The 26,952-nt window shown below is 46.5% G+C and overlaps 1 protein-coding gene across 5 annotated transcripts in view; it reads right to left on the bottom strand.

Annotated features, from left to right (window-relative positions):
• Positions 1-26,952, bottom strand: part of ACACB (acetyl-CoA carboxylase beta) — a 122,094-nt gene that overhangs the window by 64,338 nt on the left and 30,804 nt on the right. For 3 of the 5 annotated variants that reach the window (XM_004779103.3, XM_004779106.3, XM_045076726.1), the window contains 11 exons: positions 16,237-16,369; positions 13,553-13,691; positions 11,364-11,473; positions 11,059-11,140; positions 9,725-9,823; positions 8,400-8,509; positions 8,184-8,294; positions 5,118-5,327; positions 4,670-4,840; positions 2,120-2,281; positions 348-511 (listed from right to left, as the gene is read on the bottom strand). In XM_004779103.3, the coding sequence (XP_004779160.1) occupies positions 348-511; positions 2,120-2,281; positions 4,670-4,840; positions 5,118-5,327; positions 8,184-8,294; positions 8,400-8,509; positions 9,725-9,823; positions 11,059-11,140; positions 11,364-11,473; positions 13,553-13,691; positions 16,237-16,369 (1,491 nt within the window). Of the gene's footprint in view, positions 1-347; positions 512-2,119; positions 2,282-4,669; positions 4,841-5,117; positions 5,328-8,183; positions 8,295-8,399; positions 8,510-9,724; positions 9,824-11,058; positions 11,141-11,363; positions 11,474-13,552; positions 13,692-16,236; positions 16,370-25,046; positions 25,356-26,952 lie in introns of those variants that run through there. The other 2 variants (XM_004779108.3, XM_004779107.3) reach the window with 2 other exon arrangements.

The raw sequence follows: 26,952 nt of genomic DNA on the forward strand, positions 1-26,952 counted from the left end.
GGTTTAAATTTAAAGAAGTAGCCCCACACCCCTTTTTCTTAAAAAGCTCTAGTACTTGGCACCTTTTAAATTTTGGAATCCCCTTTTGGAATCTCTCCCAAGTGCAATCCATAATGACCTCAAGACCAAATGACCTTGGTGAACTCGTGAGCAGATTTGACCTCACGGATCTCAGATACAGGAAGAGGGGAGACTTTGCCCTTGGACTTCAGCAAAGGTCACTGAAGATAGGGTCTGCTCTGTGATTCACTCCTTTACCTCCTAAAGTATTACTGTTTCTGAAGCCCCAGGCTTTTAGCTTCTGCAAGGAAGGAGGGAAAAGAGGAGGGGTGCAGGGAGATACTAACGAAATGGCCTCTTCCCGGTTCTCTCCCCAGGAGAAGCAGTGCCCGAACTGGGAGTCAGCAAATTCGTGTAAGCCGCCAGCAGCCGCCACGCTGAAATAACCCCAGACGTTTCTGTTGCTCCGGAAATTCAGTTCCTGAACCGTTCCAGAGCTTGGCTTAAACCCCTGGAGTGAGGAAAGCAAAAGCAAAATGGGAGGGAGGGGGTCATCACTCCAGATATATTTGCATCAGAATTAAATCCTAGACAAATCCAGAACCTCCACCACAACCCACAGCTTAGTGTGATCAATAGAACGTTGATCTCTCCCACTAGCGGTGTGGGTGTACCCATGTCAAGATGTTCATGCATAAATGTAATTTTTACTTTAAAAAAATCTCTGATTCTCTCTCACTGTCTCTGTCTCTAATAAATAAATAAAATCTTTTAAAAAGTGGGGGGCATCTGAGTGGCTCATTTAGTTAAGCTGCTGCCTTTGGCCCAGGTCATGATCCCAGGGTCTAGAGACCGAGCCCCACACGGTCTCCTTGCTCAGCAGGGAGCCTGCTTCACCTTCTCCTCCCCACTCGTGCTCTCTCTTATCTCTGTCTTTCTCTCTCAAAGAATCTTAAAAAAAAAAAAAAAACTATGAAAATAATCATGTTGGGATGGGGGAGAAGGTACAGGTACAATAGGGGGAATGCTGTTCACTGATGGAACTGAGTGAAAGTTCATTCTGGTTTTATAAACTTGACATTGTCAGTAATGAAAAGTTTAAATGAAAGAGAAGAAGGGTTGGATTTTGAATTCCAGGATTATGAAAATGCCAGCAGGTAAAAAAATGTGATGCGAACACACATCTAATTTGCTTATGGGACGTGGGGGTGGTACGGAAGGCCCATCCCCCTCAGTATAATTTTGGTAAGGGTGGATGGACGTGGACCCTCTTGCTGGAATTAAGACTCTTGACCTGTGTAATGGAGGCATCCGTTCTGAAAGATGGAGAATTGCAGGTGCCCGGCTATCTCCACTCTGAGTCCTCCATCTTCCCAGGCACTGTAAACAAGCCATCATCCCCCTAAAGAATTCCCATTTCACTTGTCCCCCAGCAGAGTCAGTTGTTTGCAGCCAAAGATGCCAAGCTGTTACAGCTACCATAGCTTACAATTCTTTAATTAAAAGGCAGACAGGGGAGACAAATCTCTCTTATCCCAAGTTTCTTGAATGTAATCATTAAACAATGAGGTTGTGGTAGTCTATGCAGCTGATGTGACAGTCAACCACAAGCAAGCACATCAAGTATGACAGATGCCACTGGCTAGATTTTGAAGGTACAGAGAAGAACAAGTCACAAAGGAACTCCTTACAAGGGACCAGACTCCATCTATGGTGCAGCAAAGAGGATGGGGGTGGGGGGCAGAAAACCAAGGACCTGGGATCAAAAGCTGGCTGCCTGTCCCAAAGATGGACATGGCCCATAGGGTCCAGCCCTGGGGCTCCATCACAGCCTCAGCAGATCCCAGGCACAAGGCAAGACCCTAGCCTCTGGAGCTATAGCGCAGGGAAAACGATGCCTCTCAGTGGCACTGTCCTGTACGTGAGCAACAAGATGCCTGCTGGGACCTGCCCCTGTGCTGGGCATACCCTTCCCATCAAGAAGCCACTGCCTTCCCACGCTACAGTTCCCTTGTCTGTCCTCCAGGAAGCCTGGGCATCTCATCCAAAGCTAATATTCAGGGTCGGCCCCACCCTGGGAGCCTGGAGGCAGCAGGCGCAGGGAAACACCCAAACTTGCCTCATCAGGGTTCTCACTGGTGATTCTGGCCGCGATGACATGGCCTCGGGCGAGCGGAGGGTTGGCAAGAGTGTCAAATGAAATGGGCGTCACGCCCCATGGCGACTCTCCATACAGAAGCCGGATATCCTTCAGCCGGTGCAATGGCACCCCCATGGCAATCTGAAACGAAGAAATGCACCCCGCAGACGGTCAGTACCCACTAATACCCAGGCCCACAAATACTGAATGCACAGCTAGACGTCACGGAGGAAGAGGTGCAGGAAATATCTTCGGTATCCCGAGCACCTGCCGGGCAGCAGACACTGGGCCACATGGTGGCAGGAGAAGCAAAGCAAGAGAAAGACAGAAGGGGTGCCGGGGTGGCTCAGCCAGTTAAGCGTCTGTCTTCAGCTCAGGTCATGATCTTAGCATCCCTGGATTGAGACCCAGGTCAGGCTCCTTGCTCAGCGGGGAGCCTGCTTCTCCCTCTGCTTCTGCCTGCCCCTCCTCCTGCTTGGGCTCTGTCTGTCAAATAAATTAAATCTTTAAAAAAAGAAAAGAAAAAGAAGGCTTGACTCTGCCCCCAGGGAGCAAACAGTGTCAACGGGAAAAGCAGCAACTTTCTATAAAGCCATGTCACGCAACAAGAAAATGCTGGAATCAGATGAAAATGACAAATCCCGAGTGCCATGGAAGGTGAGGAGGGTGTCCCACTGCAGAGTTAACTGTTTTAAAAGGACCCCGAAAGCTGGCCCTAAGGAATGAGCACAAGACACAATTATGGTCCTGACACACACAGCCTGAGGAACGACTCATGAAAATGTCTCAGGGACTCTCGTCAGGAGAAAGTAGTCAGGCAAATACACACTGAGGGCTGTTCTGCCTGAGCTCTCCACAAATGCCACCACTGAGAACAAAAAGTACCCCTGAGGTGGGGTTCCATACGAGAGACTCAAAGTTGTGACCATGAAATGGAATGTGAGGTCTTGGAACAGATCCTGAGCATCTTAACAACAAATAAGAAACAGTGGTAAAGGGATATTATTGGGACAATGGGAAATTTTTTTTTAAGATTTTTATTTATTTATTTGATAGAGAAAGAGATCACAAGTAGGCTGAGAGATGGGCACAGAGAGAGAGAGGAAAGCAGGCTCTCCGCTGAGCAGAGAGCCCGATGTGGAACTCCATCCCAGGACCCGGAGATCAAGACCTGAGCCAAAGGCAAAGGCTTAACCCACTGAGCCACCCAGGCGTCCCACAATGGGGAAATCTTAAGGTGATATATGATCTTATAAAATATTCAGTTTTAGAGCACCTGGGTGGCTCAGTCAGTTAAGCGTCTGCCTTGGGCTCGGGTCATGATCCCATGGACCCAGGATCGAGCCCTGCTTTGGGGTCCCTGCTCAGTAGGGAACCTGCTTCTCCCTCTCCCTCTGCCACTTTCCCCTGCTCCTGTGCATGCACACTCTCTTTCTCTCTCAAGTAAATAAATAAATAAAATCTTTTTTTTAAAAAGTCAAAACATTTTTTTAAATTTTATACTTTTAATTTTAGGTAGATGTGCAGGGGCATTAGTGGTTTATTTTCCAAGTGTCATCATTTTATTGTGGTATTGTGCCAGAATGATCTTGTTCTCTCTCTCTTTCTTTCTTTCTTTCTTTTTTAAGAATGATGTTTCTCTTAGGAGGTCCTTTTACTCAAGTATTTACAGGCAAAACACCATGAAGGTTCAAGTCAAAACATCTCTCAAAAAGTTAAGCCAAAAAAGAGAAAAGATTACACAGACACACAAATAGAAAGAACACAAATGTGCTAGCAGTTAACAACCAATAGGTTGAGGCACAGGGGATAGGTGGTAATTACTATAGTTGTAACATTCCTTCTAAAATTTCCCAAACTAAAAGAAAGAAAGAAAGAAAGAAAGACAAAGTAGAAAAGAATAAAGACGATGATGGAGGGAGGGAGGAAAGGAAGCAAGGAGACACACATTTATACATTTTAAGCACTGGAGTTCCTATTTGTGCAGGAGTTCCCAACTCAGTACGGACAATACTGTCCCTCAAGGGGGTAAATCTGCTCTTGGGGATGAAATGATTCTACTCTTGTAGGTATCAGTCCCAGATACGTCTTCAGCAAAAGCATATACAGTATATCTGTGATATTTAAGTTTTATAAGGGGAGAAATTGGGGGGGTGTCTAAACAGGCTCCTTATAGGGGCAGGAATGAAAAAAAGATTGAGAAATACTTCTCTGGGTCTGTGAATGGAGAACGGGGGGGTGCGGGGGGTTCCATGAATGCCTCGAACTATAGAAAATATATCCCCACCCAGGAAAAAATTCAACAGATTTTTGCCCATGTCTCAAAGGGCCACACAGCCAGACAAAGGTGACGAACCACTCCACGGAAGGTTCTCAGGCTGTGTGGCTCTCGATGCCACTCACACGATAACACACTCACTTCCCCGGGGACAGCCCGCCAAGAGGGGAGCAGGACGGGCTACTAAGGGCAGGACAGGGGATGCCAGCCCCACTGGAAGAAATCCCAGGGCTCTGAGCCCAGATCCTTGCCTGCAGCTGGGCAGCCGGCAGGTTGACATCCGCGATCATCTCTGTGCAGGGGTGCTCCACTTGCAGGCGGGGATTCAGCTCCAAGAAGTGGAAACTGCCATCTTGGCTGTAGAGATATTCTACCGTCCCCGCGCTCACGTAGCCCACAGTCTTGGCCAAGCGGACGGCACACTGCAAAGAAGACACAGAGCCTGAACAGCTGCCAGTGGTTTTCTCAGATCTTCTTCACGGGGAGCTTACTAGGTTCCCCACCAAATGCTGAGGATCTGCTGGGCATCCTTTGGGACCTCGGAGATCGCACTCCCTAGCAGGGCCCCTGGGTGTCTTCATGGACACCCACCCCATGTTAGCAAGATGGACTGTAGGGCACTCTTGCTGGCTGAGCAGAGACGGTCTCTCCCTGCAGCTGCCCCCAACCCTTCTCCGACCCGAGCTCTGCAGAGCCCACCTGCTCCATGAACTCGAAGACAGCCGGTATGGCAATGGTGGCCGGCGCCTCCTCAATGATCTTCTGATGCCGCCGCTGGATGGAGCAGTCACGCCCAAACAGGGACACGGCGTTCCCATACTGGTCAGCAAGGATCTGGACCTCCAGATGTCGGGCATGCTCGGCCAGCTTCATGAGGAAGATGGGGGAGCCGGGGATCTCAGTCTGCACCTGGGGGGACAGCAGAGTGGTTCACTTTATCCTGGGGGACCAGGGCTGGGGTGGGAAGCCCTCTGAAAATATGTCCACGATTCTGCTGATTGTTTAGCTTTGTTTCGCTTCTCTTGCAGATATGCCGTTCTCCTCGTTTGAAGTCCAACACTGTCAAAATACACCATGTGGCAGGCGGAATTTCCCCACAATCCCATCTCCTAGAGATAATGTGCTGTTAGGATTTGGGAGCATGCTGGGTAAGAGTTCAATGTCGTTAAGAGTTAATTGGTTAAGTTAATGTGCCGGTAGGAGCTGGGTACATAGTGGTTTCTGCTGCACATTCAGGAACACACACAACACACGGAATGTTTTGTGAATAAAAATGGGACCAAAACATGCCACCTCTGAGCAGGTCTCTTTTCCTCCTTCTTAAACAGTACTCTCTCAGCCAGCTGTCCATGGTGTAATCCACATTTAGATTTATATCTTCCTTTGGATGGCTAAAAGGAAATTGTCCAGAAATTCTTAATGATGATATATATATTTAAAAAAAGTATTCAAATGGGATGATTGCTAAGAATTTCTTTTAAAAATGTAAGCTGTACGGGTGCCTGGGTGGCTCAGTCATTAAGCGTCTGCCTTTGGCTCAGGTCAGGATCCCAGGGTCCTAGGATCAAGCCCCGCATCGGGCTCCCTGCTCGGCTGGAAGCCTGCTTCTCCCTCTTCCACTCCCCCTGCCTGAGTTCTTGCTCTCACTCTGTCTCTCCATCAAATAAATAAATGAATAAAAATAAAAATAAAAAGCAGGCTGCAGTAATATATGGGATGGCCCTGTTTATATGAAAAATAATAAAATAGAGCTGTTATGAATGTCTACATAAAAGTAGACACAGAGGTGCCTGGGTGGCTCAGTCGGCACAGCACGAGATTCTTGATCTCGGGGTTGTAAGTTCAAGCCCCACATGGGGTGTAGGGACTACTCTAAAGAATATTAAAAATCTGGGGCACCTGGGTGGCTCAGTGGGTTAAGCCTCTATCTTCAGCCCAGGTCATGATCTCAGGGTCCTGGGATCAAGCCCCACATCAGGCTCTCTGCTCAGCAGGGGGCCTGCTTCCCCTACCCCTCTGCCTGCCTCTCTGCCTACTTATGATCTCTCTTTTTCTGTGTCAAATAAATAAATAAAAACTTAAAAAAATTTTTTTAATCTTTTAAAAACTTCTTTAAAAAATTGGTTACATTTGGGAAAAGGGAGGAGTTCAGAGGTGGTGGTGAAAAGAGAATGCTCCTTTTTTATGCTTAACCTATCCCTAAAGTGTTTGAACGTTCGCGTAAGAACATCTTCATACTGCACTCATGTGATCAAAAGAAACACGCTCATGCGTGTGTGGGGGCAGTGAGGATATGGACCTCCTGTATTTTCCACTCTCTTTTGCTGTGAATTGAAAACAGCCCTAAAAAGTAATATCTATTTTAAAGAAAGGAAGGAGGGGAAAGATTTAAAACCTAATGACCCTAAATGTAAAAGAGGATCCAGGACCGGATCCTGACACAGAAATAAGAGATTAGTGGGGGAAACTGGTGAGATCTGAGTCAAGTCTGGAGTTAACTTAATAGAAATGTATCCCTATTAATCTGTTAGTTGTGACAAACATGGCAGAGCTAACAAAGATGTGAACAATGGAAACCAAGGGGAGATGGAGACTGCATGCTACTTCTGCAACTTTCAAGTAAACAGAACGTCTTCTCCTCGCAAAGTACCCCAGAAACCTATCCAGCCCAGGGGAGACATGTGATAGAGAAACTACAACTTTATAGAACACTCATATACTGCCCACAGCTGTTTAACTGGCAAACCTTTTTAGAAAGCAATTTATTGACGTGTCTTTGTATGTGCACATGCATGTTATTTAACTAAGTCCTTGGCACATAGTTTTTACCCAAGAAAACAATTCAGGAGGGAAAAGAAAAAGCATTATTTATGTTCCATGTTATCATGTAATGCATTATAATATACAATATACAATATAATACATATTGTATAATATGTATTATAGATAGTATATATTATTATGAAACATATTGAATTATAGTAGCCTTACTCATAACAACAGAAGTGGAAACAAGCATAACATTTCACAAAAAAAAAAAGTGATCTTCCTTGATAAGGAAGACTACAGACACACAGGGATATTATGCAATCATCAAAATAATTGTAAAGACTGGAACAAATGGAACACCTGTGATCTCCAGTTTAGAATTTTTTTGAAACATAGAACAAAACACCATGGAAAATGAATGCAGCTCTTTAAAACACGCATGTGAACAAGGTCTAGAAGAGAGCCTAGAAATTCTAAAATAGTTGCATTAAAAATGGGAAGATCATTAGCCTACCTTTTTTTTTTTTTTAAACATTGCCAATGGGCAACTAAAACAGGTATAAAGTCTTAAAAGTGAAAAGCCAGCTACAAGTCAGTAAATACACGGTTCATTCCTAGAACAAAAGTCAGTCACCTAGAGATGTTAAAAATACCAAGACTACTAAAATTGACAAAATGTCCCCTCTTCCGACAGACATAAATATAGTCACAAACAGATAGATACTCTAGCCCTGTATCTCCGAAATCATTTAAAGTCACATGTATTCACAGTATAGAACATCCAAGGAAATGGGTACGGATCAACCCAAACCAGGGACTTGTGGCAGAAAACATACACATTTGCTTCAGCCCACATCCCAGCAATATTCCAGTTCCCGAAAGTGTCCTACTTGTTTCCGACACAGTAATGCTAATGAAAATCATCTGGTGGCCAACAACTAAACACACACAGTTCCCCAAAGATATATGGAAAAGTGCTCCAAAAGAAGAGCTCACTTGTCTGAAAAGGACTGGGAAGTCCTCAGCACTCTCTGCCTTCCGGATTCCTTTCCCTCCACCGCCTTCGGATGCTTTGATCATCAAGGGAAAACCAATTTTTTCTGCCACCTGGGGGTGAAGGACAAACAGACCTCTTTAGAAGGTGGGCAGTTTCCAAGCTACTGGGATGATGATAAGGTTCCAGCATCTTGGCCCCCCAAGCCTTGTATTTACCTCTAAGCCCTCATCTATATCTTTCACACAACCCTGGTTGTAAACATCTTCTGGGACAGTGATTCTTTTCCCCTGCTGCAGATCACCTTCTGCCCATTCCACCATCAGACCTAGAAAACCACAAAAAAAAAAAAAAAAGCTGAATCCTCCCAAGGATGGCAGAGATACACAATATAGAAACCACAGGGCCATCCCTCACCAAAGCCTCTCTAGACCTGGGCGCTAGACCAACCATATACAGACATGGTCTTTTAATTTTTCCATAACGGCTTTTAATTTTCTTTAGGGCTGACTCAACCTTGAATGGGAAATCAAACTTAAGAAATTCAGATTGAGCCTACCACAAACAACCACATCAACCTGAACTCAAAAAATTCCAATTCTACTCACTGGTGTCATCTATATGTAAATCACCGTTTTCTAAAACCCTGTGAAGATTTAAAATAAATAAACTTTCCATTCTGAATTTAAAATTTCATCTTTGAATGAAAAAAATAAAATTGGATAGGAAACGCCCAAAACTTTTTCCTGTTTTTAATTTATCCTAGAAATTCCACTTTTCAGAATTTATCCTAAGGAAATGATTAAAAAATACATAGAGATATAGCTAATAGACTATCAAGACTCTATTACTTTTAGTATTTTTTTTAAAGATCTTATTTATTTATGTGAGAAAGAGAGAGAACAAGCATGGAGGGTGGGAAGCAGACTCCCCTCTGAACATAGAGCCCAAGGACCCTCAACCCCAGGACCCTGAGATCATGACCCATGCCAAAGTTGGATACTTAATCGACTAAGCCACCCAGGTACCCCTACTTCTAGTATTTTTTAAAAATTAGAGTAAACAGCCTGGAAACAACCTAAACATCTAACCATAAAGGACTGTTAAATAAATTACGATATATCTATTTGATAAAATCCTATGCGGACATTTAAAATGTTCTAAAGTGTATTTATTGACATAGAAGGGTTAGTGAGAAAAAAATAAGTCACAAATGATAGTAAATATAAGATCTCTGGATTTTTAAAGGATGTGCCTAGGAAAAAAAGGCTGAAAAGGTAAGTACCTAGAATATAACAAATGTTCAACACCAGGCCATAGGATTATGGATGATTTCTATTTCATTTTCTTTTTTTTTTGGAATTCTGTGTTTTCTAAGCTATCTACAATGAAACTATACTACCGCTTTAATAATTTTAAAATTTAAAATAATAATAATTTTATAATTTTTTAATGAAAGAACAAAAAATGCATACACCTGTCACCCCCTCTGCTCAGACTGGGTGGAAGAGATCCCCCACAAAGTGAAGCTCAGGCCACTCACCGCTTCCGCTCCAGGGCAGTGTTGGGATCTGCAGTGTCTGGGCCACAATGGTGGAGGCGATCTTATCTCCCAAGGCCCACATGGCCTCACTCGGAGGGCCTGAAGCATCAGGGACAAAGGGGGAAGGCAGAATAGAGTTAGTCACAAGCCACTTGCAGCCAAGTGCCAGTCCAATGTGCAAAGAAAAGTATTCAGGTCCTAGTTCTCGAGCAGGTGAACATCAAGTTGGGGAAGGGGAAAATCTGGTATCTGCTCCTTCATCAGATGTGGAAGGAGTCTGCTGTTTTTATGTGGATTGTAAACCTCGTCAGAGTTATAACCGAAGCTATGTGGCCCCCACAGAATTCACTTCTTAGGAAGAAGGTAACAAGCTAGACCAAAGAGCAAGCTAGCATCTCAAAAAAAACTAGACCCTAGGTTAGCAAACTTCTCCTATAATGAGCCAGATCGGACCTATTTTCAGCTCTGTGGGTCTGCTTGTCTCTGTCACAAATACCCAGTTTGCCAGTGTTGGGCCAAAGCAGCCATAGGCAGGACATAAATGCATGAGCCAGACTGTGTTTCAGTAAAACTTCATTTACAAAAGCAGTCAGCGGGCTGGACTTGGCCTGTGGGCTGGATCACCAAGCTCCAGAGGAGCTAAGGGGTAACGAGGGCCCCATGTAACAGCCAGTCAAAGACTACAGACAGAGAAAACATCAGCAAGCACAAGTTACTGGGCAGATTCTCGGGATAGCATGTGTTGATTCGTACTGAGTTGTTTCAAATACGGTGTGTATTGGAGGCCCAGCGTGAAGGAGAGGTAAGAGGGATTTATCGTGGAGGGTAAATGAGTCCCCTAAACCATGCAAAGATGTCAGCATGGCTGCACACACAAAGTTTATAAATGCAAATCCTAAAACAGACGCCATCAGCAATAAGCATCATTTTCCCTCATAAGCCATAGAGACTTGGTCCCTAAATTTGGAATCCTAGGGCATTCCAAAGCACTAAGACTAGCCCAAGAAAGGCGTGAGCTTATCAGAAATGTGACCTCCAAACCCGGTCAGATATCCGAACATGGCTGGTATCTTGGTACTGGCAGAGGCACGAGCAGAGGGTCCTGCTTGTCCAGCATCATTCTCCTGTGGGACCCATGGCAATGGCTCCTATGTCCCTGGGTTGGCCAACCTTCCCTCCCACCCTGGCCCGGCGTGCTCCTGACCATGAAAGGGTGAGGTGGGAATATCAAACTGATTCCCACCTTGCAGGGCTACACTGGAAAGAGGACACAACCCGGCAGAATGTTCCGTCAATGCCCCGATTCCCGTCTATTGAACAGAGACACACTGTACCTAAGAAAGCAATCTCGTGCTTGCACAGGAGCTCCGGCAGTTTGGGGCTTTCAGAAGCATGGCCCCAGCCAGCCCACACCGCCTGTAAACACAGAGGCATGAATGAAGATCTTCCTTTGAGGAGCCCCCCCACCAACCCCGTCACACATGGAGGCTTTTCGTGGCATCACAACAGCTCTGGATTTCAGAGTCTTGGAGGACCTGGAGCCTCTGTCCCTCTAGAAAGGCAGGAATGAGCTGCTCCAGAGCTCAGGGCATCACCCAACCTCCCGCGGTGGGCAGACTGGGGCACGCACCCAACCTACCTGCACGGGGATCCTCTTGGCAATGTCCACAACCAACTCCACATTGGCATAATTGTTGTTGTTGGGCCCTCCCGGGACAGGGACATACTGATCTGCCATCTTGATATACTCTGGAATTAGATGAGATAAGGAGAGAAAAACTGAGAGGCTCAAGTTTACTGCATGACAACCTATGGCCATTGGAAGGGTAATGGAGAAGATTCTATGGCCACAAGGGACAAGTGTGGATGATCATTTGAAGACAACTGAACATGACTTCCACTATGGGAAAACACAGAGGCATCAGGACAAGGCCTGGAAGGAACAAAGAAAGAAGGAAGGAAGCTATCAGAATGGCTGGGATGAGAGGTGGGGTGTTCGATTAATTCCTATTTCCAGTTTCTCTTAATACTGTTTTGCTATTAAACAATACAGTGTTTTTAATCACAGTGAAAAACATACAACATAAAATTTACCACCTAACTCATTTTTTGTGCATACAGTTCAACAGCATTTAGTACATTCACACTGTTGTGAAACAGATCTCCAGAACTTTTTTCTTTTGCAAATCTGAAATTCAACTCATGAAACAATACCTGCCCTTTACCCCTCCTGCAGCCCCTGGCCAGCACCACCTTTCTGTCTCTATGAAGTTCACGACTCTAGGACCTCATCTATGGGGAATCCTAGAATACTTGTCTTTTTATGACTAGTTTCTTGCACTTAGCATAGTGTCTTCCAGGTCCTTCCATGCTGTACCATGTGATAGGACTTCCTTCCTTTATAAGGCTGAATACAATACAATGTTTTCATTTTCAAATATTCATGCCCTTTACACCAGAAATTCTACTTCTCGGAAGAAATATGTGCTAAAAAAAAATCCTACTCATCGATGAAGCTCAAGAGTGATAAGAGGATGTTCACTGGACAGTGTTTTAAAGTGTGACACACTAGACTTGTGCCCAAGGCAAGGCTTAGTCACTCTGTACTAAGGAATTCTCTGGGATCCTGAGAAGGAACAGGGTAGAATTCTATGTGTGGATCCTTAAAGAGAACCAAGAGTGGCATTTCCTCCCAAGCTGCCTGCCTCCGATGTTTATGGAACACAAAAGTGTCAGCCACAGGGGAGGTCCCAGAGGCGACAGAGTGAGAAGTCAGATGAGCTCCCTCTTGTCCCTGAGTTTTTCTCTACTGTCAGAGAAGAGAAAAAAGAAAACAGACAGAGTAACACCAGGCTGGGGTCAATGCCAGGGCCCTCTGGGAAAGCCACACAGGAGGACACGGCCGGAAGGCTGGGGCAGGGAGGGGTGGAGGCCTGCTGTGCCAGGAGCTTTGGGGAAAAGCACTGTCAGCAGAAGATCCAGCATGTTCCAAGTTTCTGGGACAGGAAAGAGCTCCACTGGCCCAGGAACTGAAGAGGCCAGTGTGGCTGGAACCCAGGGTTGAAGAGCTGAGACACTGGATGGGGCCAAAAGGCCGGCAGGGCACCTTAACTGGCCTGAGGACCTGAAATTTGAGTCTGAGCGTGATGAGAGCCCCCACAGGGTAAGGCAGCCCGGGGTTCTAATCCTGCCTTCACCACATACTGGCTGTATGACATTAGGTGAATGATTTCTGTCCTTATGCCTCATCTATAAAATAGGGTTGACAATCAAATCTCTCCTCTGAGTTAAAAGGAGGCTGCTTCTGGGCAAGGCAGAGCCCAGGGCCCAGGCTCTGGGAGGGACTGGGGGACAGCATGGCAGCCTCTTAAGCATTTAGAGCTGCTAACAGGACTTGAGCTGTGTTTTTAAGAAATCATTTTGACTACTGTGTGGATAAAGGTCTGTAAAGGGATGCGATGATTCACAGGAAAAAAACAAATTGTCCAACAGTTATTTACAGAATGATCTGTGCTAACAGAGAGAAAACAAATGAACAGAAGGATGCATGATTGAAGTACAATACAGACATCTGTGGGGGAAAAGACCTGGAAAAAGAGGGGCCAATCTGCTGTAACATGGACATTTCTCCAAGATGGGATCTCCACTTTGTATAGTAGCCATTTGCATTTTTAATTAAACAAGGAAGAAAAGGCAAATAAATGCGAGCTCAGGAGAGGTACCCTGGGACTCTGGGGCCCAGGGTGGACTTGCCTGGGTATAATGGAAGAGGTGAGGGCAGGTAAGAACATGGGGTGGCAGGAGGGGAAGGAGCCAAGGCCCTGGTACCTGCATTGGCCTTCAGGTCCTCTGGGGTCACCATGACTACAAACCGGATGGCCCGCTCGTTCCGAAACATCTCATAGGCCCACCTGCGGATGGAGCGCATGCACTTCACGGCGGCGATGCCATTGTTGGCGATGAGCACCTGCACAGGGGAAATGAGGAAGGGGCCAGAGCTGCACATCTACCTGTGCTGGGAGCTGCATGCTATCCTGGGTCCATGTCACAGCTCCAGAGCTACTTTACAGCACACAGCCTGGCAGAGAGGTGCTCAAAATCTGCTATCTGCACGAATACAGAACGATCAGATGGTTGGGTGGGTGGGTGGGTGGAGAATCGAATGGATGGTTGGAGGGGTGTGTGGATGGATGGACAGGTGGGTGAGTGGACAGATGGATGGGTGGGTCGGTGGATGGATCGATGAATGGTCAGGCAGAGGATTGGATGGATGGACGGATGGACAGGTGGACAGATGGGTGGCTGGGTGAATAGATATATGGATGGATGGACAGACAGGTGGATGAGTGGGTGGGTGGATGGATAGATGGATGGACAGATGGGTGGGTGGGTGGGTGGATGGGTGGATGCATGGATGGACAGAAGGATGGATGAATGGATGGGTGGGTGGATGGATAGAAGGATGGTTGGGATGGCTGGAAGACAGAGGCATGGATCAGGGAATGGATGGATGGGTGGACAGATGGATGGATCAGATGGACAGGATGGGATGAATGAAAGATTTTGATTCCTTGGTTGGCACCCTCAAATGTTGGCACTTCCTATTTTTGAAGGCCTAGTATGTACCAAGCTACAGTACAATATATCTCACCATATATTTCACTTCACCCTCACATCAGCCCTTGAAAGTGGTTGTATTCTTATATTTATTTGGGGTTAAAGATATTAAAATTCAAGGAGTTCAGGCACTTGCCCAAGATCACACAGCAAGTAAGTGGCAGAGATGTGATTTTTGAGCCCCACACAGTCAGACTGTGTTCTGAACTGCCCCAATCCCGTGACTACCTCTGCATTCTGGAGATTAAAGATCCTGGACTTGGTGGAGAGGAAAGGCAGTGATGCCGCCTGTCCTCAGCAACTGAGAGCAACAGAAAAGGTCCTGGTTTCAATTCTTAATGAGCCATGACCTTCCTTTGTGGCATTAGGCAGACCCCTTCCCTCTCTGAGCTTCATCTCCATGTAAGGAGCTCAGATTGGTCAACTTCCTGGCTCGGTCTATAAGAAATAAAACCAAGCTCTAGTGTTCCTGTTTTAAAAAAAGATAGGCATATGGCTTCAAAGCTTTGACTTCCACTGCAAAAACGTAATTTTAAGGCCCCTCCTATTACTGACTGATTTTCATAACAGCCCTGAAGGACAATTCTCATTAGAGAGTCGGAATGTGATTGCAGAAGGGGAAACTGAGCCCATGTGTCATATCCTGTGAGTGGCCATAGCAGATGCAGCCCAGAGCTCTGGGCTCAGATTCAGTGTTCTCTCTTTCCAGAAATACCTCCTGGAGAGCAATGATGGAACGGCAGGACTTTGGTTTTCTTAACCTTATTACCAAAGCAAATTTTGGTCAAGAAGGAAGGGCTCTGGGTGACCCCAGGACAGTCAGTTTCCCTGGGCCCCATTTTTCTAGCACATTCTGGAAGCCCCCCGGGGGGGGGGGTTCAAATGCCAGCTCTGCCATTGACCAGCTGTAAGACCGGGCAAGCCAGCTCCCTTCCCTGAGCCTCAGTTTCCTCTTCTGTAAAATCATATCGACTAGCAGGACAGTGGGGATGGTGAATGAGATATGATATGTAAAGCATTTCACAGGATGCCAGGCCAAGTAGGCCCTCAAAAAATCATAGCTGCTGGGGCACCTGGGTGGCTCAGTGGGTTAAAGCCTCTGCCTTTGGCTCAGATCATGATTCCAGGGTCCTGGGATTGAGCCCCGCATTGGGCTCTCTGCTCAGTGGGGAGCCTGCTTTCTCCTCTTGCTCTGCCTGCCTCTCTACCTACTTGTGATCTGTCTGTCAAATAAATAAATAAAAATATTTTTTAAAAAGTTGTAGCTGCTGCTGTTATTATAATCACTACCACCACATGTTCAAGTAAAGTGGAAAAGAATAAGGTCTCGTCAAACAGACCTGGGTTCAAATCCCGACTCCAGCACTAACTAGTTACATGATTTTGGACAACCAATGTCAAATCTCTCATCTTGGCTCCTGTACGAATACCCTGGGAATAATCAGTCTGTGGCCCAGAGTCTTAACCCCACGGAACAGGAAACAAAGTGAAAACCCTTTATAAACTACGGCAAATATTGGCTGATTCGCTTCATCACTATTATTTTAACATATGGGCTTTCTCTCCTGGAAGGAGTTCCACACCTCAGAAGGGCAGAGCTGGGTTTTATGGCTGCCCCTGATAACCTAGAAAGCAGTCCCTTGCACGAAGGCACCTCGCGGTCTCTGCAGACCTCAGTCTCCTCTCCTGTGAGGGGGGGTCATGCACCTGTTGCTTCTGGCTGTTGGGAGGATGAAAGGTGATGAATTCCAGCACATAGCACTTGGCAAGTCCTCACAGAGGGGCGGCCTGGCCCTTTCTCTGCAGCGTGACCAGGAGCCTGAAGCAGGTGCTCTCCCTTCCAGCTGGGAAGAGGGGCCCCACCCCACCCCCAACTACCAGGACCCCATCTCTACCTTCTCAATGACCCGGTTCCCCCCAAAGCGTGTGACAAACTCAGCCGGGGAGGCCACAGTAAAGTCTCTGTGCAGGTCCAGCTTCTTCAGTTCTCGGCCCCTCTTCACCAGGTGGAGTCCAGACATGCTAGGTCTGAAGAGGAAAGAGGACAGACCTGATGAGCCAGGAAGCCTGGGCCACTCGGGGAGAGAGTCAGAGGCCTAGTACCTACAAACAACATCAACAGAGAAGTGGGAGCCCATCAGATGCCCCCACTGCTTTATAGTTCTCACCGGGGACCTTGAAGCATTTCACAAGGAGATTCAAGAGGCCGGTGTAGGAATGAAGCAGGAGTGATCCCCTGACCTGCCCCCCCAAGCTGTACATTGAGCTCTTTAATCCTAAAATAATTTTTACTTTCTTTGTTCCCAATTCGGGAGCTCAAATAATACAAACAAACAAACAAACAAACAAACAAAAAAAAACCCAAAAACTTACAGGGAGGGGAGGTTTATGATCAGGGAGAAAGTCTACACAGTCCAATACTTAAGACTTATTAAATAGTACTGATTGCCTTCATGCATTTTTCTGTATGTGCATCTCAAAATTTTTGTAACTGAAAACCAAATAATGTGTGACAACCAGGGTACCTGGGTGGCTCAGTTGGTTAAATGCCTGACTCTTAATTTCAGCTCAGGTCAGGATCTCAGGGTCATGAAATTGAGCCCTAGGTCAGGGGAGTTGTGGTCTATGCTCAGTGGAGATTCAGCTTGAGATTCCACCCCCCCCACTGCCTGCCCCTGTGCTCACACACTCAAAGAGAGAAAAAAAGAGAAAAAGAAAATTCTTTTTAAAAAACTGTATGACAACCAAATGATGGCTCCTTGCCCCATTCCCTCCAGAACCAAATACCAGAGGAAATCACTTACTTTCTTGGCATTGATACCTCTCCATAGTTTTGAGCAATGTCACCATTGTGTGTACATAATTTAAAACACATCATTTAAAACACAAAATACAGCTCTTTGATCTGGAGAGTCAAGGAAGGAGTTCTCTTACTCGGCCATCCCATCTTCTTCCCATCACCCAATCTCTCAGTGCAGGCATACTGCAGTCTGGCAGATTTCATATGTGGAATTTCATGAGTCTGGGATTATTCATGGATGAGGGCCGGGGTAGGCCAGATCTTCCTTTCTTCTTTTTTCCTGGAGACAGAGGGTTTTTTTGTTTTTTGGGGAGGTTTTTTTTTTTTTTTTTTTTTTGCATAGCTCTCCTTGTACCTGTTGCTAATGCCATCCATTCCTTCTCATATCCTCCATTATGTCATATCCATGACATAATTGATGAGCTCCATCATTCTTCATTGGCAACATCCCTCCTGGAGGCCTCTACTCTCTACAGTCATCCAGAGTGGTTCTTCTCCAGACCCCTACACAACTGTCATTCTGAGACTTCCTTTTGCTGATATCCTTAGGATTCTTTTTATCTTTCCTCAGGGTTTGATCCCTAATTTGGGGGATCAAATGGCTCCCTCTTTCTTGGTGAACTCCCTTGATTTGGAGGGACATATTCTCCAGTAGTTGTATTTGGTTGAAAAGATGGTACAATGGGACAGCCCCTGATGATGGTACCCTCAACATGCATACCCTGCTTTTGGCTGCCCTGGGCTACCTCATCACTATCATCTTGGAGATTCCCTTTGATTCTACATTGGATCTCTGTTTCCCGTCTTCCATGTATTGCTCTTCTTTGGTTTCTTATCTTGTTTCAGTGGAAGGCATCCTTCAGTAGCTTTCTAAGAAAAGATATTTAGGAGTGAGGGATAGGGGTAGTACATGATTCATAGTCTTGCAAGTTCTCAAACTGTCTTTCTTCTGATCTCATGTTTGACCCTATCATTTGGCTATGTATGGAATTCTATAATGGAAAACCTTTTCCTTCAGAGTTTTGGAAACCTTGTGCCATTGTGTCATGGCTTCCAATGTGTATGGCTAGAATCACAGCTGTTCTGATATCTTGATTCTTCACAGGTGACCTGTTTTTCTGTATCCAGAAGCTTATAGGATCTTGTCTCTGTCTTCCATAGTCTACAGTTTCCCAGGGATGCACTCAGGTATGTGCCTCCTTCCATCTAGCAGGGCTGTGGATCTCCAGACTCCTTCAATGTGGAAACTCATATCCTGGAATTTGTCTTCAAGTATTTCAAATGATTTTCCTGCATAGTTTTCCTCTATTCTTTCCAGAAGCCTTATTATTTGGATGTTGAAATTCTTTTTTTTAAGATTTTATTTATTTATTTGACAGAGTGAGAGAGAGATCACAAGTAGGCAGAGCAGAAGACGGGGGTGGGGGGGAAGCAGGCTCTCTGCTGAGCAGAGAGCCCGATGTGGGGCTCAATCTCAGGACCCTGAGATCATGAACTTAGCCGAAGGCAGAGGCATAACCAGGCAGAGGCATAACTGAGCCACCCAGGCACCCCTGGATGTTGAAATTCTTAAAACTGGCCACCAAGTTTCTGTCTTTTTCCCCCCTCTCCTATTTCCTATCATTTGTCTTTTGCTTTCTGGGCTAATTCCTTCAGTCTTCTCTCCTAACCTGGTGCTGCATTTTTTAATACCCAAGAGCTTGTTACTGGGTTGCAAAGTTTCCTTGTTGTGAAACCTATTCCTAACTATACAACCCCCTCCCTGGCTTGAAAAGGGGTATTAATGGCTGCTTTTTCAAGTTCTCTTCTCCTGGCATGGTTTCTGTTTCTTCCAAGTCTCCTGTGTTCCTCTGTTTTTTTGGGATCTCCTCTCCATACTAGAAACAGTACTCAGACCTCAGTCACTTCCTCGTGACCAAGAGCAAAAACTAAAGGGCTGATAGAAGGTACTGAGATGGGGCCAGTGGATGCTGAGCTCAATGCTCAAGATAGGGGAAGGGGGGCTGCTTTATACCGGGGAACCCCAAGTACACTAGAGTTTTCTTCCTTCAGCGGTCCAATTCTCAAATGGCCAGGAGCTGGGGAAGGGGTGGTAGGGGAAGGGGTGGTGGGAGAAGTGGTGGGACAGGTATGAGGGTGGAGGACAGGGAAGATTTCAGAATTCAGCCCCTACACAGACCCTGATCCCTGTTTGGGATACAGACCTCATATGCCTCCGCTATGCCCATCAATGCCCAGTCCCAAGACCCTCTGTTTTTCCCTCTCCAGGGAATGAATCACCCATTTTCTGTTGGGGTACAAGTGGGCAGGCAAGAAGATCTGGGCATCTTTTACCCAGTTCTTCTCATTTTGGTACCTCCCCTTCCCCCCAGGTACAGAGGTACCTGACTCTGCCAGCCCCCACGCCTTTCAGAGTACAGATCCATGTTCTCAGCTGTCCCCACTGCTGCTTTAGGACTCAGCCCTCTTGGTTCTACTAAGCCAGTTACTGCTTGTCCATTTGCTTCTGGCCTCTAAAATGCTGTTGCTAATCTTCCCCACTGTTCTGCCAGGCTTGATGGGTTTCATCTAACTTTAAAAAAAAAAAAAAAAATCTCTTTGCTGTTGTTTGGCGGGACATTGACAGGAAGAGGATCAGGCATGCACATTCAGTCCACTTTCTCTTTTTTCTTTTCCTTTCAAGATTTATTTATTTGAGAGAGAGAAAGCACGGAGTGGGGCAGCAGGAGAGAGTCTTAAGCAGACTTCGTGCCGAGCATAGAGCCCAATGCACGCTTGATCCCATGACCCTGAGATCACAACCCCAGCCAAAACCAAGAGTTGGAAACCCAACCGACTGTGCCACCCTGGCAGGTGCCCCTCAGTCCACTTTCTTAAGGTAGTGATAAGGCACTAAGCTGAGAACTATCTATCAAGAATTAGGCTAGCAGTTAACCACCCACATGTGTCCAGTGGCTATTGAGGGGGCAAGGATGGATATGCCTCCATCTATCATCTGAGCAAAACCCAGGAAAATTGGAAGCAAATACAGAGTTAGGAAATAAAAATTCCATTTTATAGATGGGCAAATGGAGGCCCAGACAGGCAAAGGGGTCACAGAGCACATCAGCAGGCCTGGGGCTGTTTCTACCACACCAGGAAATGCCGGGTGTGGGCATTTCCTGCTATGCCAAGTGTTCGTGTCTAGTACAAGTTCCGTATGGGAAAGCCTCTGACAAACCTGCCATCTGCCCCACTCCCCAGGGTGAGCTGCCAAAGGATCTGCCCATCACAAAGGAAAACACAGAGCTCTGGGCCAGGGGAACAAAAAGAGAAATGAACAATGTGTTTCCAGGACACAAGAGGGTATGTTTTCAATGAAGACTTTCTCCACTCAACTGGGTTTAGCCATAGGGCCTGAATGAATGAACAGACAGATGAACAAAGGATCTCCAGCCTAAGATAAACTCACTACCTACCACAAACGGTGAGCACATTTTCTCCTAAGACTTCCTAGGACGGAACTGCTGAAACAAGATCTTAGAAAAGTACTTTGGAAAGTCAGTATCATCTTGCAAATGAGAACAGTGCTTTTATCATAATTACATCCCATCAACCAGCAAGTAGCTCAGTTTATTCTTAGTGACTTTATTTCTTTACAGAAACAGGCAGATGTGGCCAGAAGGCCCTAATCTGCAGGCTCCTGATCTCAGAAAACAGACGCCAAAATGTTAATGGCAACCATCTCAGGTGGTGGAGTTACTGGTGGTTTCCGTTCTCTTCTCCATCTATATTTTTTAAGTTTCTTGCAACGATATGTTATTCTTTTAAAGATTATATTTATTTGAGAGAGAGAAAGAGAACACAAGTGGGTGTTGTGGGGGCAGAGGGAGAGGGGGAAGCAGACTCCCTTCTGAGCAGGGAGCCCCATGGGGGCTGGATCCCAGGACCCTGAGATCATGACCTGAGCTGAAGGCAGACGCTTAACCATCTGAGCCACTGAGGTGTCCTAATGATATATTATTTTCAATAAGAAGAAAGCTATGAATTTTTTAATAGGGAGGCCAAACCTCTGGCCATTTTGGCATCTGTTGGGCAAGGTGCTCAGCATTTCTAGCTGTACGATGAGGATAGTAACACATACCTCACTATGCTGTATAGGTTAAATAACACATAGAAAGTAAAAGATGGCTTTTGGTACCAGTGAACTCTATTATCATATTTCAGTGCAGTGAAACTGAAAGGATCAGGGGCTGCTGATCTCCCAAGTTCACCAGGAAATGCATCAGCCTCTCCTCTGGCCAGGGTCTCCTCACCAACCATCCACTCTGTTTACAGCCTTCCCCAACTGGCTGGCTTGATCTTTTGGCTTCAGATGGTCTCAGACATCCCACTTCCAACACAAACATTAAAACTCTAGCAACCTTGGGACACCTGGGTGGCTCAGTTGGTTGGACGACTGCTTTCGGCTCAGGTCATGACTCTGGAGTCCCGGAATCGAGTCCCAAATCGGGCTCCCAGCTCACAGGGAGGCTGCTTCTCCCTCTGACCTTCTCCTCACTCATGCTCTCTCTCACTGCCTCTCTCTCAAATAAATAAATAAAATCTTTAAAACTCTAACAACCTGGCCTAAAGCACAGCAAAGAAAAGTTAACCAGGAGAAAACCACTATTTCATAGCCTGGAAAAACCATTCTCAGCCGCCATTTTGATTACAAAACTGATGAGAGAACCCCTTCTTCAGGTGGGTCACAAGCCCATCATAACTAACTAGGTGGGTGAACACACAGTGTGTGCCCTGTTTCAGACCCAGTCTCCAGGCTACTGGCTATTTTTATTTGTTTTTGACAAAGCTAGAAGCCAATCAGCATTGGCTCTGGAGGGCTGACCTTTGGCCGGCATTTGTTCCAAGGTGGGCAGAGGACAAACTATTCCAGGATGACTTTGGAAATGGCTTCATGTGCAATCCACTACACAGCAGAGCTGTCAGCCCAGCGCTGAGCACAGTCAGCTGCTCAGGCACAAGCCGAGGCAGAAACACCAGGAGGGAAGGAATAAACATTCTTGAGTGTCACTGTGCATCAGGTACAGGGGGCTTCATGCTGAATCCCCACATCCCTGTGCATGGAGGGCTGCCATTCCCTGCTCACGAGGAAGAAACTGAGGGCCAGAGAGGCTCAATGACCTTAAGTCACACAGCTGTATAGGTTATGCTGGGCTTCCAATCTAACTCCGACCGCCCACCTCCTCATCCCCCACCCCACCCTACCCCAAGTCTAAGGTTGAGGCAGAAAGATCATTGAGATAAATGGGAGTGACTTTACAGTCTAGACATCAAAAAACAAGCACCTACATCGGGGAGGCAATCTGTGGGGCTGCAGGGCTCTCGGCTGAGGCCAGCTTTGTTCCCCAAGAGACATATGGCCCATGTCTGCAGACATTTTTTGGGTTTCCAACTAAGCAGGGGGTGGGAGGTTGAGGGGGATGCTACTGGCATCTAGAAGGAAGAAGCCAGGAATGCTGTTCAATATTCTAGAATGCTCCGGACAGCCCCCACCACAAAGCAGCACAAGGCCCCAAATGTCAACAGAAACCCTGATAGGTTAGAGCCGTCCCCCCAGGCTTTGAACACAGACTCTACTTCTGAAGACCTACACAATCTTGAGGAAGCTGCCTCAGTTCCCTCACAGAATGGCAATATTGACAACATTAATAGCGTCTGCCTCAGAAAGCGTGTGACCAGCGTTCAGCACGGGGCATTCTGTGCAGTAAAGAGCTTTAGCTGAGGTGCCTCTCTGCAGGGGAGCCATGATTAAGAGCCCCAGTATGGAGCCATCAGGCTGAGGCCTTGACATTAACTAGCCCTTCCATCCCTCCCCTGGCCCTCCCTTCTCATTTATAAAACAGGGATGGCAGCTGCTGAGGCCTGATGGACGTAAAGTCCTCACTATTATCACTAAGCAAGTAAGGAAGAAAGGACACTGTAGAGCTTAGTCAAGGCTGCTGACTTTGAATTCATTTTTGGGCTCCTAGACAAATGGAACCAATGGAACCAATGGGAGATTTCTTAGGCTACCTGCCCCCTCAGCGCTTCCCGAGACGGCCATCTTGGCTAGACCAGGAGTCATTAAGCTCGGGTCCAAAGCCCAAATTCAGGCTGCCACCTGCTTTGGACCTCCCACAGGCTGATCATAGCTCTTACATTTTTAAATGGTTGAAAGAATCTTACTGCGTGACATGTGAAAATTACGTGAATTTCGTACTTCTATAAATTAAGTGTGATTGGAATCCCATTGCACCCATTCAATGATGTATTCTCTGTGGCTGCTGGGGCAGTAAATGGCAGAGCTGAGTAGATGTGACAAAGACCACATGGTCTCAAAGCCATTTGGCCCTGGACAAAATAGTTTGCCAACTCTGAGTTAAGCAGTGATTTTCAGCCTTGACTCTACCCTCCAGCATGAAAGATTTTAAAAATGCTGGTGGCCAGGCCGCACCTGGACTAATTCATCAGCATGCCTAGGATGGAAGGATTGTTGGAAGCGAAGGGAGCACACCCAGGTATCTACTTCTTCAAATGCCCGCCCCCCTCCCCGGGAATTCAAATGTGCAGGTGGGGGTGAGAACCACCCATAGCTCACCAACCAACATTTCAACATGGCAGCTGGCCTTGGTTCTGAGCAGAATTTCCAGAGCGGTGAAACCACTTATAATGAGACAATTTCAATTACTGAAGGTTTATGCTTTCAGATTAAAGTGGTTTGTGTAGTCATCTTTGGGACTAAAGTGTACAATAAAGTGCGATTCAAGATTTATATGTTAAACTTTTGTGTAAATAGCCTTACAGATTGAGGGTGGGGGTGAGGAATGTGTCCTTTGTGGACCACATGGCCCGCTTTGGGTAACAATAGGGTTTGAAGGGTTTTGCCAGAGAAGTTAGGTCAGGGCTTGGAAAGTACAAGAAACAGGACTACCATGCTCCACCAAAAACTTAGTGCACAAGAAAGACCATGATCCATACCTGATCCCTGCCCCTCTGCAGGTTCTTTGCTCAGACACACCCTGAGCAATCCAAGAAGGGTCCCCCTGAAGGCTCCATTATTCTCCTTTGCAGAAGGACCAGGAAACTAGAAGGTCAGTCTCCCTCCTGGATGGCTGGCTAAATATCTGAGGCATATCTCTTGCCCTCTCTGGACCTCCCATCTTTGGATCTAAATAACCGTATTTCTCGCTCCAAGGGACCTCAATTCCCTGACACGCTTATGAGCTCAGGAAGTATCCAGCAACTGTTAATAAAGATCATGGGATCGGCTGTGGTGAGTTGGGGGAGGTGGTTACGGGTGAGTTTTGTTCCTCTTTTCGGCTTATCTAGAATTTTCTGACTTCTCAACAACAAACATAACATTATTTTGATAATTTTTTTTAATGCCATAAAATGAAGACAAGAAATCAAGCAGGTGGGGCCAGGAAGCGCTAGGGCACAGAAATGCCTACACATTGGTCATTAAATAACCTTAAATGCAATGCCTGCTCAGGTGGCCCTTGACATGCCCTGGGATTCATAATCACTTCAAAAAAGGCTTGCCTTCCGCAACTGTCAAGGCTTTATCAAGGCTAAGGGGAGGAGGAGGAGGTAAGCGTGGCCCCTGCCAGCCTATCCACCTGCGTGTTCCTGAAGGCCCCTCCAATCAACATCACAGACAAATCCGGCCAATCCTGCCTCCCCTCCAACCACCAAGGTCAGCTCGCGCTTGCAAGGCGAGCTCCATCTACCCAGCGGCAGAACTGAAGCCTGCATTTCTTTGATGGGGGCGGAGAAGAGGAGGTGGTACTAAGGGAACGCAGAACTTGTCTTTACTGGGGGCAGGGGAACACGCTGCATAAGTTGGCAAAAGATAATCGTCATTAAAATTGCAGATTTACTTACTTTACTTTGCGATCAGGGAAACAAACCTTGTACTTGGCAGGGTTCATATTGACATGCCCGCTGGCCAATCCCACCTGGCTCCTGCCGGGATACAGAACTTCCCTCCTTAACCTCCTGAGCAGACCCTTGTCCCGGGGCCCAGCAGGTCAGCCAGGTCGAGACAGGGAGGCAGAGGTGTGGTCCGAGAGCCGCTGGCGCCAGGTGGTGCTGCAGCCTGTAGGTATCCAACCAAGCGCAGCGCTTCCTCCATCCCGAAAACAGTCCTGCGCGCAAGGGTCTGGGACAGCCGTGCCCATCCACGCCCCGCTCCCCAAATGGACACCTCCTCCCAGAAGGGTCCCCGCCCCCTCACCTGGCCCCTCCTCCTGACCCTGACAGAACCAGGCCCCGCCCCCCGGACCGGCCAATCACCAAGCGGCCGTTGACCTTGGGCACCAGGCGCAGGTGGCCAGAGACTTAGAAAAGCCCTCTTGGCTACCTTCCTGAGCGGGAAGAAGGGGTTCCAGGATGGTAGTCCCCCCTACATACTGGCAACTGGGGAAAAACTAGCAGGCCTTTAATGTGCTTGAATACACCCAAATAGAGAAGTGGTAGAAAATGAGGTTTATTTAAAATATGAGCCAGATGTCAGCAGAGTGCCTGGTAAAAGTCCCCCCACGGTATGTTAACTTCTGGCTTCCAAGTTCCTGTTTTTGCTTATTCTTTCACCACTACTCCCGGGGACATGTTTGCTCCAGGCCCTCCTGGCCCCAGAGCGAGCTCCTAACATGCACTTTGGACCACCTGGGTCACCTGGTAAAGGCAGCTCTTTGGAGACAGGAAAAGACGCCAGCTGCCCTGTGACTGACCCTAAATAGGTTTCTTTCTGACTTCCAGTTACCGAATGAATAAGTCACGGGAATAAAAAGGCACAGCACAGGGAATCCAGTCACCGCTGCCATGGTGGTGATGTATGGTGACAGCTGGTAGCTACACTCGCAGCGAGTGCCCCATAAGGTACAGATATGCCCAAATATGTCATACACCCGAAATGAATGTAACATTGTGTGTCAACCACACTCAAAATAAGAACATCCTTAAAGAATAAGCATCTTTCTGGTTAAGACTCACACATGCTGAGGGCTCTTTTTGTGCCTTTGTCTTCTTTCAGAGAGGTCCTTTTGTTTTTATTTCCCTAAAGCAGATAAGGAAATGTGACCCAGGGATGTATGCTTCACCAAAGGTGACAGAGCTGAGCCTTGAACCCAGGCAAACCATTCTAGGTTGAATGAATGAATGCTTCTGCAAGGAGTTATAACAAATAAAAGGGATTGAAAACACTGCCTAGAAAATATTCCATAATAATAAATGCAGCCTATGTTCATAGCCAACAAAGACCAAAAAATAATGGAAATGTTTGCAAATGAATCCCCATGGAGAGGCACAGCTGGGGCCACACCTCCAGGAGTCCCACTCTGTGTGGCCACAATGTGAATTACCCTTAGGAATTGGAAAAGCGGCCCATCTTGAGGGCACCAGTTAGCTGTGTTCTAACCTTATAGTAACTTTTTCAACAGAAGGATTTAAAAAATAAATTAAACAGATGAAAACAATTCTCCGTTCTTCAGAGTTTCTCGCAGGTTCTTCATGGCCTTGTCTTCACTCCCTCCCCCAAAAAACCAACCCCATAGGCTGATTTACTTTTTAAAGTTCCAAACCTCCCCCAATTTCATCTTCTAAATGACCCAAATTTAAATATAATCACCTCAAAATAGGGAAAACAGTTAAAACCAGAAAATGAAAATATTTCAAAACACCTCTATCCCATCCCAAGGATCAAATGGGAGAGAACTCTCACTGGCGTACTCGCATTGCTCTGGATTTTTATTCTCTATGGACAAAACCCCAATGCCTGTTGAACACTATG

Source organism: Mustela putorius, unplaced genomic scaffold (genome assembly GCF_011764305.1).
Source record: "Mustela putorius furo isolate JIRA1106 unplaced genomic scaffold, ASM1176430v1.1 tig00000193_pilon_pilon_pilon, whole genome shotgun sequence".
NCBI lineage: Eukaryota > Metazoa > Chordata > Mammalia > Carnivora > Mustelidae > Mustela > Mustela putorius.